The sequence below is a fragment of the Emydura macquarii genome, unplaced genomic scaffold (assembly GCF_026122565.2).
Source record: "Emydura macquarii macquarii isolate MOO-44397 ecotype Brisbane River unplaced genomic scaffold, CSIRO-AGI_Emac_v2 contig_1254, whole genome shotgun sequence".
NCBI classification, from domain to species: domain Eukaryota; kingdom Metazoa; phylum Chordata; order Testudines; family Chelidae; genus Emydura; species Emydura macquarii.
The window spans coordinates 681,873-697,280 of NW_027131391.1; the positions used below are offsets into that span (position 1 = coordinate 681,873).

General features: G+C 43.3%; 1 protein-coding gene across 1 annotated transcript; it reads left to right on the forward strand.

Annotated features, from left to right (window-relative positions):
• Positions 1 to 2,491: 2,491 nt before the first annotated feature.
• On the forward strand, positions 2,492 to 9,892 carry LOC137154388 (T-box transcription factor TBX6-like). The gene is made up of 6 exons (XM_067549982.1): positions 2,492 to 3,093; positions 3,964 to 4,231; positions 5,582 to 5,731; positions 6,787 to 6,863; positions 8,324 to 8,397; positions 9,801 to 9,892. Exons 1-6 carry the CDS (start codon positions 2,927 to 2,929, stop codon positions 9,818 to 9,820), a joined length of 756 nt encoding a protein of 251 aa, XP_067406083.1. The 5' UTR covers positions 2,492 to 2,926; the 3' UTR covers positions 9,821 to 9,892.
• Positions 9,893 to 15,408: the final 5,516 nt, after the last annotated feature.

The following is a 15,408-nucleotide window of genomic DNA, read 5'->3' on the forward strand; positions in this document are numbered from 1 at the left end:
TTGTGATGTGTGTTAACTTTGTAACTTGGCCCATCTCCAGGTGACTGGAGCCAGGAAATAGAACCAGGAGGGGATGACCTCTGTTCTCCATGGGCACAAGTGTCTAGAGTGTCCAAAGGTATCAGTTTGGGGGTTACACAAGGCAGGGCTCTGGGGCCCTCTTGGCCTCTCTTTTCCCCCATTTCTCTCCTTCGGAGTCATGTGGTGGCCTCAGTCTGTGTGGTGTAATATTGAATAATCTGCATTGACATCACATCTGCTGCCCAGCACCATCAGCCCAGTCCTGATCCCACTTCAGCGGGAGCAGATACCAGCCCTGTGTGGTTGTGGAGCCACTGATGAGAAATGTCTAGGAGAGCATTCAGGGCAAAGATCACTTTTAAAAACAAACCCCTCCTGATCTCCTTCTAGTGGTCTCCACTGTCTGCTACTATTTCATCTCTAGCTACGTTATGATGCACTTGCTTCATAAAGTGGCTGTTTCGCCTATGCAGAGGCCTTGGAATGAAGAGCTATCAGGTCTCATTCCTGCTCTCAGTGGATCAGTGCCTACATCACAGATGCCACTTGTGTGGGCAGCCTCAGGAGAGGTGCTACAAATAATCATGGGAAACCAAAGACCCATCTCTTCCCCGGAGATGGTAGCTCCGGGTCAGGGTTGAGGCACACTGGCAGGACAGTGTGGGGAAGCATGCCCCTGCCAATGCTGTACCTGTTCTGTGGATAAACAGGACTTCAGTCCCCACTTCTCATGAACACTGAAATTGAGATAGAAGAAAAATGTGGGGATTGTCCATCTTCATTTTGTGTCTGTTAATCTGGACTTGGACAGCCCTGATGTTTGAATTCCCAGGAATGAGACCAGGATAGAAGGAATCTTACAGGGTGTCCCTGCTTCTCAGCTGCAGTTGCTTGTGGAGTTACTAGGGACAGGAAAAAAAGGATTTTGATTTCTGGAACCAGGGGCCTGATCTTAGTAGGAATTTGTTGAGACTTGGAAAGTGAGGAAGTGAGTCTCTTGGATACTGTGCTGGAGTTAAATGTACTCAGAGAATGTTGCTGGCATAAACTGAAGCCCCCTCCTCCCCTGAGAGCCATTTGAAGCTCTCTGAAAGCTGTGAGAAGAGCAGCCTGTAAACATCACACTTTGGAATGACAATAAAATAGGTTCATTCATCCCTGGATCAATTTTTTGTCAACCTTAACAGGATGGCTGCCAGCTTTAATACCTCCACAGCCCCCCAGAGGCACTTTGGGGGGACTGAAACTCCTCTGGGTGCCAGCCTGATCAATAATGTGGCACCCACCTGTCACCTCCGGCCCAATCGAAGGGGTGGTGGAGAGAGTACAGTATGAAGCTAGTGTCATTTAGATAGTGTCATGCCTCCCTTGGGAGCAAACGGATGGATGTTTGTGAATTATGAAGTGTGGAAGTATAGGATTTTCTTATTGCCATTCCTGTGTTGGATACAAAAGCCAATGGCAGGACCCCTGAGTTCAGGGAGAGGATACTAAAGGCAGAAAGAAGCCTGCACTGCCTGTATATATCCTGGGGATCTTTATCATTTTATCTCTCTTGCCTCCTTTCATTGGCTCTTTCCTTTATTTCTCTTTTTCCTCACTCTTTCACTCACTTCTCCCTCTTTTACCCCTTCTGTTCCTGTGGTGAATTTGAAGGTTTGCCTGAACAAGTGGTAAGCTGTTCCCTGCCTCTCTTGGCAAATACTGGAGTCGGAGCCCTTCTGCCTCTCTCCAGGTTCTTATACGATGCTCCATGCCTCAAGGGACCTCTGTATCGGTGTCTCAAGGCACCAGTGCCGATACAGGCACCAGCATTGTGAAAGATGCAGCCTGGGCCACCAACAGAGGGCACCAATGCTGATGCCAGGTAAGAGATGGCTCGGGCAGTCCTGGACCCTAACCTGTGAGCACTCTGCCTCCTCTATCATAGCCTGGGAAGTCTGTGGTTGAATATGCTCATGATTTTGTCACCCCAGGCTTGGGCTGTGTAGATTTATGTAGCGTTGCTCTGCTACAGACAGAGCAAAAGGCCCTGCTGCAGAAATTGGAGGTGACCTTCATGGTTCCGTCCATTCAGCCTAGCATTAGGATGCTCTTCGCAGTGAGGATTCTCAGACAAAAATGCTGGCCTTACAGCAGGTTGAATGGGGCAATTTTGGGGGTTGAATAATGAGTGTATGTATCATCTGTGTTTCTCTGTTTCATTCAGTTTCCCCATGTTACCTTAACTCTGTCTCTAGAATACTCAAGAGTATTTTTGGGGCTGTGTTGAAAATCCTGGGCTTCTTTGAAGCACAGCAAAGATGGCTGTAAGTGAATGAACCCAGGAGAGAGACAAAAGCATTGTCAATGGGAGTAGGGCAGATGATGGCTGGTGGGGAATGTGGCCTTGCTCAGCACAGGGCTACTCGATGGGTATGACCAACTTAACATGGTACTGCTGTGTCTTTCCTACCATTCCACAAGTTGCTTCTCAGCAATTGTGTCAATGACTCAATAGGTAAACTCATTTGCCCTCAGTGTGAAGGAATCATGGGTAATAACAGCCCCATAAGGTGGTAGCCTGAACTCACTTTGACGTTCACTCTGGCCAGTACAGATCACAGGATCACTTGGGAATGGGAGTATTTGGGGTCGGTGTGCTAAGCCTCTTAGTGCTGCAAAGAGACCCACTCTTTACAGCTACCTCCCTGTGTAGCTGTAAAGTACCACAGCTCCCCTGGCAGGGATTCTTCTCTTCCTCTCACGTGTTCCATTTGCAGCTGGATTGCTTTTGTTCCAGCTGCCTGTGTGGGCCACTCTCTAGACCATACATTAACATGTTTGCTTTTCTCCCCTTCTCCTGCGAGACTATGACCTTCTCCCCCCATGCAGCAGATGTCGAGCCTCATTCCCTCAGTTCCAGATGATTCCCCTTCAGAGCCCACAACTCACTTCTTTCCACCATGAGGGCTGCTTCCCTCCCTCCATAAATGGTTCCTATAGCAGGATCCATCTATCTCTGGAGAACAAGGCACTGTGGGAGGAGTTCTACACACTTGGCACTGAAATGATCATCACCAAATCTGGCAGGTGAGAGCAAAGCTGTATCACCAAGAATGCCTGTTGCATGTTACTTTCCATGCACACTCTATATATACCCCACTTTCCATGCCATCTGCTGTGCCATGCTGAAGCTGCTGTTTTACCTTTCTGTCTCTCACTTATTCTCTGGGTCAAGCCAGACAAGTGCTGTGTCTGTCTACTGGTGACCAGGGTCACAAAATGAATGTAATCAGTTAGCAAATCCGCTATAACACTATAAAGTGTGCTCTGCGTGTGCAATGTGCACACCACCCGAGCCAAGGCATTTGCTTGAGGGTCTGATAGTTCATGGGCAACAGCTCAACAAGATGGGGAAAGCCCCATGCTGTGTGATCCACTAAGAGCAATAGTACCCAAGCCATCGGGGCAGCGACCAAGACCGTAGTTGGGATGCACTGCAAGAAGCATGGATATTGTGCTGAGGCTTCGGTAGCAAGCTCACTGTATTTTTTCAAAGGAGTGGAAAGGATGCCCCCTTTTAAATTATTTTACACCCATATATCCTAAGTGAGCTCTCCAGATCTTGATATGGGCTGTCACAGTGTATTATCTGATCTGGGACTTTGATTTTCATTACACACAGCAGGATGAATTCTGCCCTCAGTTATGCCTGTGCAATCCCACTGGCTCTCAATAGAGGGGGTAAACAGCTTCACAGGGGTTGCATAAGTGTAACGGAAGGCAGAATTTGGACCACTATATTTATCAGTTCAAGAAAGTAAGTGTCTTGAGCTCCCAAGGAAAGCTACTGCAGTTCCTTCAGGTGAATGACCTAAACTAGAGCAGGGGCATCAGATTAGCACAAACATCAAGCATACAGTGAAATCTTTCTACTCTTTTCCTTCTTCCTCTGTGCAGACGTATGTTCCCACCTTGCAAAGTGATTGCTTCAGGCCTGGACTCTCACTCTCTCTACCTGATGCTGGTGGATATAGTACCTTTGGACAATGCTCGGTATAAATGGCACTATGGCCACTGGGAGGCAGTTGGAAAAGCTGATCCTCATTTCCCCAGTCACTTCTACCTCCATCCAGATTCTCCAGCTCCTGGCAGTCACTGGATGAAGGAACCAGTCTCCTTCCAGAGACTCAAGATCACCAACAATACTCTGGAGCAGTGTGAACATGTAAGGAGAGGCCTGACCATTTCACTTGTACATAGAATAAATGTGTGGTGCTACAAACCATTGGTTTATAGGGAACATTGGCCACAGTAGTATCACTGCACTATGAACTTGTCTAATGCCATTACATGCTGTTCATACACAATAAGGAGAATAATATTTATACCTTCATGTACCCAGAACCGATATTAATGTTAATCAGAATTATACCTGATGGAAGGGCCTATTAGAGCACCTCATCCATCCCCCTGCTGGGGCAGGTTTGTTCCCTACGGTACTACTGCTGCTGCTTTGTTTAGGCTACTTTTAAAAGTTCCAAGCAATAAGGCTTCCACCCCTTCTTTTGGGAATGTGTTGCAGACCTAACACATCTCACTGCCAGGAAGTTTTTCCTGATGGTCATCTTAAATTTTCCCTGTCTCATTTTTATCCCTACTTATGCTGTTAGTTACACCCCTTTGTTAGCCCCCTAAGTAATTCCTCTTCTTCCTTGGTGTTTATATGTACACTTTTATGTCCCTTTCTTATCTCATCCCATAGCCATCACTTAGCCAAGCTATTAACTATTTTAATCTTGCCTAATAAAATGGTCCTTTCAGCCTCCCTGTAGTGTGGCAAAAATTTCTGGTAGTGAGGTTCTCAGAACCGGACCTGTTCTTAGAGGTGTGTTCACACCGGAGCTATAGAGGGAGGCTCTCCTACCTCCCTGTTCTGCCATGTGTTACTTTCAAATATGCATCCTGCAATTAGATTGGCCTTTACTGTTTCCCTGTTGGACTGAAAACATCTCATTTGTTGTAGACCCTCTTCCCCCAGTACAATTCCATACCACATGAACTACCTTTCTATACTGTAACATTTTTTCATATCATTGTCTGTTCCGTAGCTGTGGAGATAGTTATACACTAAAGTGAAAAGGAAGGTTGGAGAGATGGAACAGAACAAGTAGACAAGTTCTGCCCCCAGTCACCCATGATGAGTGGGAAGGGCAAGTGGGTCAGGAATAGGAGGTTCCAGTTCAAAGAGATGGGGGGAAGGAAGAGAACCAATCAGTTTAAGATCAGGCTCATAGATGGGGTTAGGTTTCAAATTTACTCTATTTAAGTCAAACCTTCAGAGCTAAGTGGGGTGTGGCATTCTCTTTCACCCTCTTTAAATCTGATGTGACTCTATGCCACTTGCACATGAGCAGTTATTTAAAGGTGATAGTGAGGGGAGGGGTGCAACATGCTACTGCATCTGAAGCCTTTCCAGGTGACCCTCCAGGAACATTGAGTTCATTACAGTGATGCCATACAGAGTTCAACACTGTTATCAAATCCTCCTGGCTGCTTATTCTTTCTTTGGTTTTAGATTATATTGCATTCAATGCACAAATACCAACCACGATTCCATGTGGTGCTGACCAGCACACACACACTCACTCTGCCCTGGAATGCTGTGGCCACCTTTGTGTTCCCAGAAACAACTTTTATGGCTGTGACAGCCTACCAGAATTCCAAGGTAACTTTTTTCTCTGACTCCTTCCATCTTCTCTGTCTGTGATGTTCTGTGAACCTGGAATAAATCAGGAGTAAATAAAGCTTCCTTCAAGCAAAATGTGCATTAGCCCTAAGAGGTAGAAATTAAGGTCTGTTAGCAAAAGGTTCAGGTACTCTGATGCTAAAGCTATTTAAAAATTCACAAAGGTAGCTTAGTAGTTAACATCCTGGAGACCTGGGTTCAAATCCTACCTCTGATCACAAATTAAAAAGTGAGTTTGATAATGTAGCTAATGACATTTGCTAACATCACAAAAATACTGCATAATTTCCCATGGTTTTGTCTGAAGAGAGACCCAGTACAGGAATAGCCAAGATTGCAATAACACCAGAACTGTGTTGTACAGCTCAAGTCTGCACCATGGCTAACTCTAGCATGTACTATCTATTCTTCACTTTCAAAATCACCAGATTCACTCTAAATATAACAAGAATACAATATATCCCACAATCTTTGTATGTGCCATAAAAAGAGAGACCAAAATGAGAAAATCAATGAAGTTATTATGGTCACATGAAATTTTCATTCTCTTAGAAACCAGCCTGCTTGTTTTAAGTGTAGGGCTTGGGAAATAGGTTAGCTTCAGTTAGGATCGTGTGGGCTATTGCCTATTAAGACAGCATTGTGCCCTAATTTCACTAGCTTCATCTTCCTAGTTTCCAGTATTTTCCTCTTTCTGGTTTCCAGTCCCATTTGCTCCTTTAATTACCTCCATTTTTTAATGGTCTGACTCTGTAGCCATTACATCAATAGCCTGGAGAATATCCACATAACTAACATCGCTCTTTCTCTCCCCTCACTCATTCTTTCCCCTTTTTCTATTCCTCTCCACTTTTTTCTTTCTCTCATTACCCCTCCTTCCTCTTTGTCATCCTTTCCTCTGTCTTTTCTCTCTTCCTTTCCCCCTGTTTCCTTTTTTCTGCGTTTTTCTTCCTCTCTTCCTTTCTTTCTGTCTCCATCTTCCATCTCTCTCTCTCCTTTCCACTTCCTTCTCTCCCTTTATCTCCCCATCACAGATTACCCAATTGAAGATTGATAACAATCCATTTGCAAAGGGCTTCCGAGAGAATGGGCTCAGCTATAAGAGGAACCGGTAAGAAGCCTCCCTCAGCAGTTCCTGTTATGACAAACCACTTAAGCCTTGTCTCTACTAAACTTTTGGGGGAAATATCCCACAATTTCACTCGCTCAGGTGCAGCTCCATTAGTGGTAGAGATGGTTGTAAAAGTGGTAGAGACAGGACGCAGGCAGCCACCAGCATTTTAAGTACCATGTTAGACAGACATGCTCAAAGCAGGTTTAGAGGACACCATGATAAAAACCCTTTCTGTGCTAGTGCTCCTGCCATTGCTACCACTAGGGTAGTAGTAGTGCACCGGTATTAGCCAAATGGTGGTGATTACCCAAAAAGAGTACTCTCAACTTTGCTGTGACATACCCTTTTCTGAGACTGCTTTGGCTCAGCTCTTGGTTATTCTAACACTAGATGAGATATACCTCTTTAAAAGGCACAGAGACTAAAACCCCCAAAGGCCTTGTATAAATTGGTCTAAAAAGAGAGAATGGGAAACACGTTTAAAGAGTTCTCCTTAAATCCAGTCCTGGCATGGTTTTACCAGCCAGCGTGGATAGGGCTTAACTTGTTAGAACCATGATTAAAACCTGTGTAGATCCAAGCTTGAGCATAATTATAAATATGGTTGTAACCATCCACACTAGTCAGGCAAAGCATGTTAAAGACCAGTTCTGATGTAATAACGATCAAACAATGCTGTCCCCCAAGCTCTTCTCTTTCCTCTGGTTTTTGTTATCCTTCTCTTCCTCCCTATGCCTCTGCTGTTGCCATCTCTGTTGTTCATCTGTCTAGACTGTAAACTCTTCTGGGCATGGACATGAACGTAAAGTATCAGACTTACCAACCACACCAAATAAATAACAAACAACCAAGTTTGAACATGGTTTTTTAAACTCAGTTTCAGCTTCATTGTATTCAGGGCCTCAATAGATGTGGATGGAGAATAAAGAGAAGTAACTTGGAAGGGCAGCTTTAACCTTCTAGCTCATTCATTGTCTTCAGCTGTGTACATGCATCTAGAAAAATACCATGGAGTGAGCAGTAGGATCATAGAGGTAGAGTTTATCCGTGCAGGTTGATCAAATGTGCACCTGTGTGAGAGAGAGAATGAGAACCCAGATGTGTGAATGGAAGAATGCTGCTTGTCGATGTATGTGTCTGAATATAAACATTCTGGTGTTTGAGGGTGTATTCGCGTGTATGTCCACGTAATAAAAGAAATATGACTTTGTGTTCAGTAATAATCATGTTGGTGTGTCTATGTGTAGGTGTCCGTGCTTGTTGCTAATATGTCTAAATGTGTGTGCTGAAGTACAAATGGCATCCTTACATATGGGAGAGCTGCAATATGTGGGAGGGGTGAGCTTTTGTGTACGGGGTGCAAGTGCGATGTGTTTGTCTGAATACCTGCAAACGTGCATGTAAACAGATTTTTATATGATGTGTGATGGTGAATTTGTTTTTCTCCTTCATTCCAGAGGGAAAAATGTTAGAGGTATCGAAATGATAAAGCAAGCAAGTGCTGAGGAGACAGGCTGCGACTCCCTCACCGGTAAGTCTGCATCCGCATTGCAAGCACACTGATCTTTCCATTGAGGCTGCGCCATGGAGCCGCTCTCTACACAAAGCTTAGTGGTATGGGTGGGTAAAGCAGGCAGTCTTTCTTTGCACACTCAAAGCGTGCCCAGAGCTAACTTATGCTGGCTCTTACTATGCCCAGACTATGATTTTTCATATAATTTACCATAACAAACCACTCCACCCAATAATGATAACGATGCAGCTGAACACAAGCCATACCTGGAAGGAACACCCGCACCCAAATCCAATTTCAATCCTCTCCTACATTCCCATTTGGAATTTTATCACAGAATTTGAATGTTTCCATTGATGGTACTTTATAGACATTTGTTTTGTATTTTACATCTGTGTGCCTATTGCAGAAGATATTGCAGCTTTTAAAGTGCTGGTCATTTAAATACATTTTGTCACCACAGAAGCATGGGTGGCCTATACTTCCGTGCTAGTGATTCCTTAAGTAGATGTGAGTTTGGAACTTGGGATATTATTAGCAGACACACACAAGTTGGATGAAGTCTAATATTTTTAGTGTAATACAGCCATTTACACCTCTTCTGCCCTCAGTCCAATTAGAACTTACCTGTTTTAACTGCCCATACAACTCATTCACATGCCACCCAGTGATCTATGAAGGAATTGCAACTAATTTATTGTTAATAACATCCTGCACTTAACTTAAAAACATTTGTCCACTTTAGGAGGGCTAATTTTTAATGTATTGTTTAAAAACACGTCTACCTAAAATGATGCTGTGCTTTTATAATCACGGCAGGGGACATTTTGAGGTTTAAATTTCCCTTTAATCACTAAGGATGTAATAAAAACAAGAAAAGTTCTTTGAGCTCCAGAGTGTTAACCAGGGAGAAATTTACTCTGGAGTTTACAAATGTGAGCTGAAGAGACAAACTGGGTAATAAAATGCACAACTAGGGACCAAACCGGCTAAAAGTTGGTCTGTAGCTGCCCATCAGGAGTTGAGACTTGGAGAAAACAGGCTATTCAGCACCTCCAGAGCCATAAGATCCTGGTCATAAACATTTCACAATATACTGGGGTGGGGGGAGGGAGCCTTAGGTCTGTGATTCCTGCCTGGAGTTTACACCCAGGCCTGTGATCACAACTAAGGACAAGGATGAGGCACATACTAACTAAAGATTGGGCGGGACCTATATGAATAAGTTGCTGCATGAAGAAGACAGAGTAGCAGTCATATGAGGTTATGCAATAAATGGGAATTCATGGGCTGTGTGTGATTCCACAGCCAGACCATAGAAATCCATGAAATCTGACAGGCTCTGCTTTCCATTCCCAGTAACACATACGGATTCCTGTCTGAATTTTTGTTCCTGACACAGATATCATTTTTGCTACCAGGTGCTGATCAACTGGTGTGAGGGGAAAATATGGCTCAGAGTCCGTCCAGTCCAACTGAATGGGTTTTTTTCTTTCACTGTGTATGTAAGACCACTTGGACTGAAGTGTGCTTCTTTCCTACGATGAACATATTTCATGGCGCTTTTTTACAGGCTTCAGCTTCCCTATAGAATGTACGTATCCCATCATAACTTATGTTCCTAGTTTCAGAACCAGTCCTCTGGGATGCACCTTCTGAGTCTACTTCTGCATTCAATTCATTATTATGAGACATACAAGTATATGTCCTGTAACTCAGTCCCTCAACTCGGATTCTTCTATGGATTCTATATACATCCTCCAGCTCGCTGGGTTCAATTCCTTCTCTCCTGTAGAATGCCTGTATTCTCTCTGGGTATCCAATTCTGGCTTCCTTTCTTACAGTGTATGTACCTATGGCTGTATAGTGTGATAGATGCAGTCAGGCCTTGTTCTTTTTTTAACTGAGAAAATATAAATTACACATATAAGTACACATGCAGAAAAAATAGAATCTTCTGTTTTACAATAATAAAATATATTGGTAAAAGAATTCCATCATAATAATAAACTTAGAACAGCAGCAACTTTTATTTAATTCCTGAGGGCTGGTCTATACTGAAAACTTACATTGGCATATCTACGTCTCTCAGGGGTATGAAAAATCCACTTGCCATTGGTGTAAACAGTACTACAGTAGTAGCTACAGCCACTTGGGAAGGTGGATTAGTTACAGTGATGGGAGAACGCCTCCTGTTGCTGTAATGAGTGTCTGCACAGAAGCGCTATAGCCACACAAGTGTGGCGCTGTAGTGTTTTAAGTGTTGAGATAACATGAGTGACAGAGATAATATTCCAGGCACCCTCTATCAAAATCCATTATGTATGACTTCATTCTTGTAGTATTCCCTTTTGCTTCAAGACAACACATTATTGAAGATTAAGAAACAACACGCAACACCCTACAAATGTCAGTTATTCATTATTTTTTGGGTGATGAGTAGAACCATTAAAATAATCAAGGAGGGAAGATCAAATGGACATGAATCTCTTTTTCTAATTTTGGAAAATTATGTGGGAGTTCTTCCATTTGTTGCATATGCCACATTTAATATAACCAGGTGGTGGCAAGACCAATTTCTATGAAGTATTTCCCAGCTAAAAATAACTTTCTAATCAGGTTTATTTTTTTTACTTTTTAATCCTGTATTTCAATCATCTGTCCCAAGTATTCTATTTTCTGGTTGAGATTTAATATCTGCTTTATTAATAAACTTCCCAGGTATCTTGATTATCTTTATCCAAAAATGAGTCTATTGTGCGGTAAATCCATAAAATTATGTTGTAGATAGCACTTCTTCCTACAGTCCTTCCAGCAAACTTTGGGTCCAGTGTCTGCAAAATCTTAAGCACAGGTATTAGCTCTATGCATGTGAGTTGTCCCATTGACTCCTTTATTTTATTATTTATTAATTTAATATTATGACAGTGTAACCTTGGTAGGATATAGTAGAGTCTTATATGGAAACAATTGTATAATGTGATATATACACCACTGATTTCAGAAGCTAAACTAATGAATTTGCAAACTGATTAAATGTTCAAGTTCTGGCTGTATACTATAGCTGTTTGTTAGGTAGATCTAATACAGTGTATTTGTTTGCAGAAAGAAAATAAGGATCCTATTTTATCTGAACCTCCAAAAGTCCAAGAGATTAGAATATGTCATTCTGGGTTTGGCCCTTCTTTATGTCTAGAAGAGATGGCGAAAACCTAAAGGGAGCTTTTATTTTGCAAAACCTTGTCAGTTGGGTTTTTGTTCAGCAAAATCATACCCAGAGCTTGTTTTGATCCGGGTCCTGGTTTAGCTGAACTCCCCAATATTCAATGTTTGAGTTACATGCTGTATATACTCTCTGCGTTGCTTCTGTTTTCCTTGTATGTATGTTAAGCTACAGCTGTTTGTTGCTGCTCTCTCCCTATGAAATGAATGTGTACTGGGTTTGGAGGTGATTGGATTCTTCCTTTGTTGTTGGCTTCTCCTTATTCAATGCCCAGGTGCACTAATATGCTGAGGCTTTCCCAAGCAATGTGCAAGAAAGGCAGCACTGTGCTGTGTTGTGCTTTGTGGTTACTCTTCTCTTGGGTGCTGTTGTGTTGTGAAACTGTTTTTGCTATCATGTCCCATCCAAGCTGTAAAATTCTTTCAAAAAGGTGTTTTTTGTGGATTTGAATGGGACTGAATGCTGAGCAATGTCTGGGAAACACAATGGGCCGACAGGAAAACAGTGCAGCTAACATCAGGAGTCTGTGAAAACTTGAAAGAGCCCAAGGCCCCCAAATTTTGCATTTGACTCTGGACTGTAGCCTTTGAGCCCAAACTCAGCCTGCAGTGTTAGTGTTAAGTGGCCGTTAAGTGCTTCCCTTCTTGTCTCAATGCTAACTAGCCAGTTGGAAGAAGTGGGTGCATATTATAGAGGAGATGGGAGGGGGATATGAGTATGGGAAGGAGGAAAAGCAGCTTCATTTCTCCAATTCACAAGGCTAACTCTTTGGCCAGAAAGGTCAATCCACAAACCTAAGTTAATAATGTAATATACGATTTGACATTTGCAAGAGCCCCTTTCGCCCTCTCCCCAGGGTCCCAAAGGCCACCACGAACTACATACAGCACCTTTGAAATGCAGCCTCCTCTGGGGTGGGAATAGGTGGGTGGGCAGCACACAGCACACTGCACCATGGTTCATGGAGCTGCTACAAACAGGCCATCTCCAACCAATGTAATTAACCCTTTCAGCTACTTTTGTTTCTCCAAAAGTTATTTTGTTTTTTGTGTACACTCAGATGATTTGGGGGCTAATACAATTTGTGGCTCAGGACAGGACGTTCAGCCCCGCAGTCTCTGCCTACTGCTCAGCCTCTCACGTGGGTTGTGGGCTGTGAACATCTGAACAGAAAGTTTAACATGTGACACACCTAAGTCTGACAGCTGATTTCCCAGGAAATAGCAACCAAAACTGTCCATTTAAATAAGTGTAAATGCTCATCATCAAAAGAAAATAGTGCAGCAGCTGCTTACGTCAGCTCAGCATGAGAGGAAATGGGATTTTTTTGAACCAACCTTTGGAAAGTTGTGTTCACCCGGGAGTCTTGTTGAATAATAGCAATACTTTGCAAGCGCTTCATGTGAGGCTCTCAAAACACTGTACTGACATCAGCTGGTTTTTGCTTCACATCCCCACATTTGAGGAAACAAACCATAGAGAGAGCCTAAGGTCTTGTACACTAGCACGTGTGCCAGCAAAACTTCTGTCACTCAGGGATGTGAATAAAACACACCCCTGAGCAACATACATTTTACCAGCCTAAGCACTTGTGTGTATTGTACTATGTCGGCAGGAGAGCATCTCCCACTGACATAGCTACTGCCACTCTTTAGGTGGTTTTATTATGTCAGCAGAAGAGCTATCTCCTGTCAACGCAGCTACACAAGCGCTCTTACGGCGGCAAAGCTGTACTGATACAACTGTGCTACTGTAAGTTTTAAGTGTAGACCAGCCCTAAGTAACTTGCCCAAGGTGAGACTGAGTTGGTGGGAAAGTCAGGAATAGAATCTCTCAGTCCTGACTCCCACTCCTCTGCTCAATCTACTAAATGTATTTCCTGCTGAAGTGTCTGCTCTGCTTAGAGAGAAACTTTTGCATTTTCTTTTCTCTCTGTCCCTTCTGAGATATTTGAAGTCAGTGTCTAACCAGGACACTGTTAGTTCACTTAAATACTAGAGATTGTTCCTTAGTGCCATGTGCTGGTCCAGGCCTAAAAGGAAATAATTCTGCCACCTCCTCTAGGGGCAAATGGATTCAATACACTCTGTCCTTGCAGGTATGCTGCTCCCTGCCGGTGGATTTGTGTGTGTGTAATCAGGGCCCTATGTACTCACCAGCAAGCTGGACCTACATTTTATGTCAGGGCCCTTGGATTCCATAGCAGTCTGGAAATGACATCTGATTTATTAATAATTTTTTAAATGGAGGATTTTAATGAATAATAGTCATTACAGTAGCATCTGCTATTTGTTTTGTATTAATTTCCATTAATTGCAGGCCCTCCCCACATTTTCATTCTTCCAGAGATACTAGTGTTAGTGATGCACGTATCAAAGGTTGCCAAGGGGAAGCTGGAGGTGTGGGCAGCTGGGTCTTTTGGCACTTGGGGAAGCGTAGGAAGCAGTTTGGGATTGTGGGATGAGCACATTAGTCCCTGCTAAAATGATTTAAAAATGCCAGCATTGCAGAGGTTTCAGAGATAACCCCACTGAGATTAATACATCAAAGTTCACACTTCTCTGAGCCGTTGTTTCAGGCTGTTTCCAGACTCAGGAAGACCACACTGCTTCAATTACACCTAGTTCATGTTTTTTAAGTTTTCTTAACAATCATGAGGGCTAGAAACAATTTTTTTTAAAGGCTCATGTTCTGGCACACAATTCTGCAGCAAATTCATAGAATTGTGGAGTACACAGGGCCCTATATCTAATGAGCCTGCCAAGCTAAACTGGAGGCCACCTCTACACAAAAGGATCATTACTACTAATCTGGATGGCTATTGCATCTCAACACTCCTGACAGTAACTTTGAACCTGGCAAGTCTACAACACAAAAGATGTTGAGCAGAGGTTGTGTTCTCGGAGTTCCAGCTGAGCATTGTGAGTGCAATGCATTCAGCATCTTACAGGATCCAACCCCAGCAACTGAGGCTGCAGGGTTGCTGACATACTGATCTTTAATGTGACAATACCACATGTGAGTGGTTCAAAAGAAGATGGGAATGGGCTATGCTTTATGTGCAGATCAGCTCAGCACAAAATCCTGCTGTGCGTTAGCAGCTAAAAGGAGGGGAGAGGGTTGAAATTAAGTCATTGAAAACTCTTCCCATGCTATGAAATTTGCCAGAAAAAGGTTGTTTTATTAAAAGCACTGAGCTCAGCTCATCGGAGAGACAAAAACTTCTCCCTTCATCCACCGATGTAGACCCTGCCCTCCTCGTTCCCTTCAGGATGCAGAGGGCAGCTCCTCTTTAGAGTCAGATACAATGTGATCTTTACCACCGTTATAAACGTGCTGGGTGCAGCAGCGCTGTACATGTCACTGACTTTCACTACCCCACCAGCCGTCCTTCTCCTTCCCCAGCCTCCCTCCCACCCATCCAATTTGCCTATGAATTGTTAGACGCCAGCCCTTCACATCTGATTTCTCAGTGAACAGCCTGAGGCACACTGGAGACAGACAGACAGAGGGTAATGTGTTAAATTCCACCTTGGCGGTGGTGAATTTCATGGGTTTTGCTGCTATTAGCCACACTTTCTAGCAATTATAACAAATTCACTTTTCTTCCCTTTTTAAAACCTATCTGCTAAAATGGCTGAGAGAGAGCTAGCTGTTAACTAGTAATTAATGACTCCACCTCCCTATCAATCAGCTGGGAGGAGATGAAAGGAATGGGTGTTTGCAGAAAATATGTGTTGCTACAGAGTGTCCAGATGAAGTGGACCAGGCAGATAATGCAGTGCTTGTTACTGGTGTAAGCAGTA

Coding starts and splice junctions, on each gene's coding strand:
- LOC137154388 (XM_067549982.1), top strand. CDS start 2,927: ATGATTCCCCTTCAGAGCCCACAACTCACTTCTTTCCACCATGAGGGC. Junction 5,732..6,786: donor CAGCCTACCAGAATTCCAAG/GTAACTTTTTTC, acceptor TCCCCATCACAG/ATTACCCAATTGAAGATTGA. Junction 6,864..8,323: donor CTCAGCTATAAGAGGAACCG/GTAAGAAGCCTC, acceptor CCTTCATTCCAG/AGGGAAAAATGTTAGAGGTA.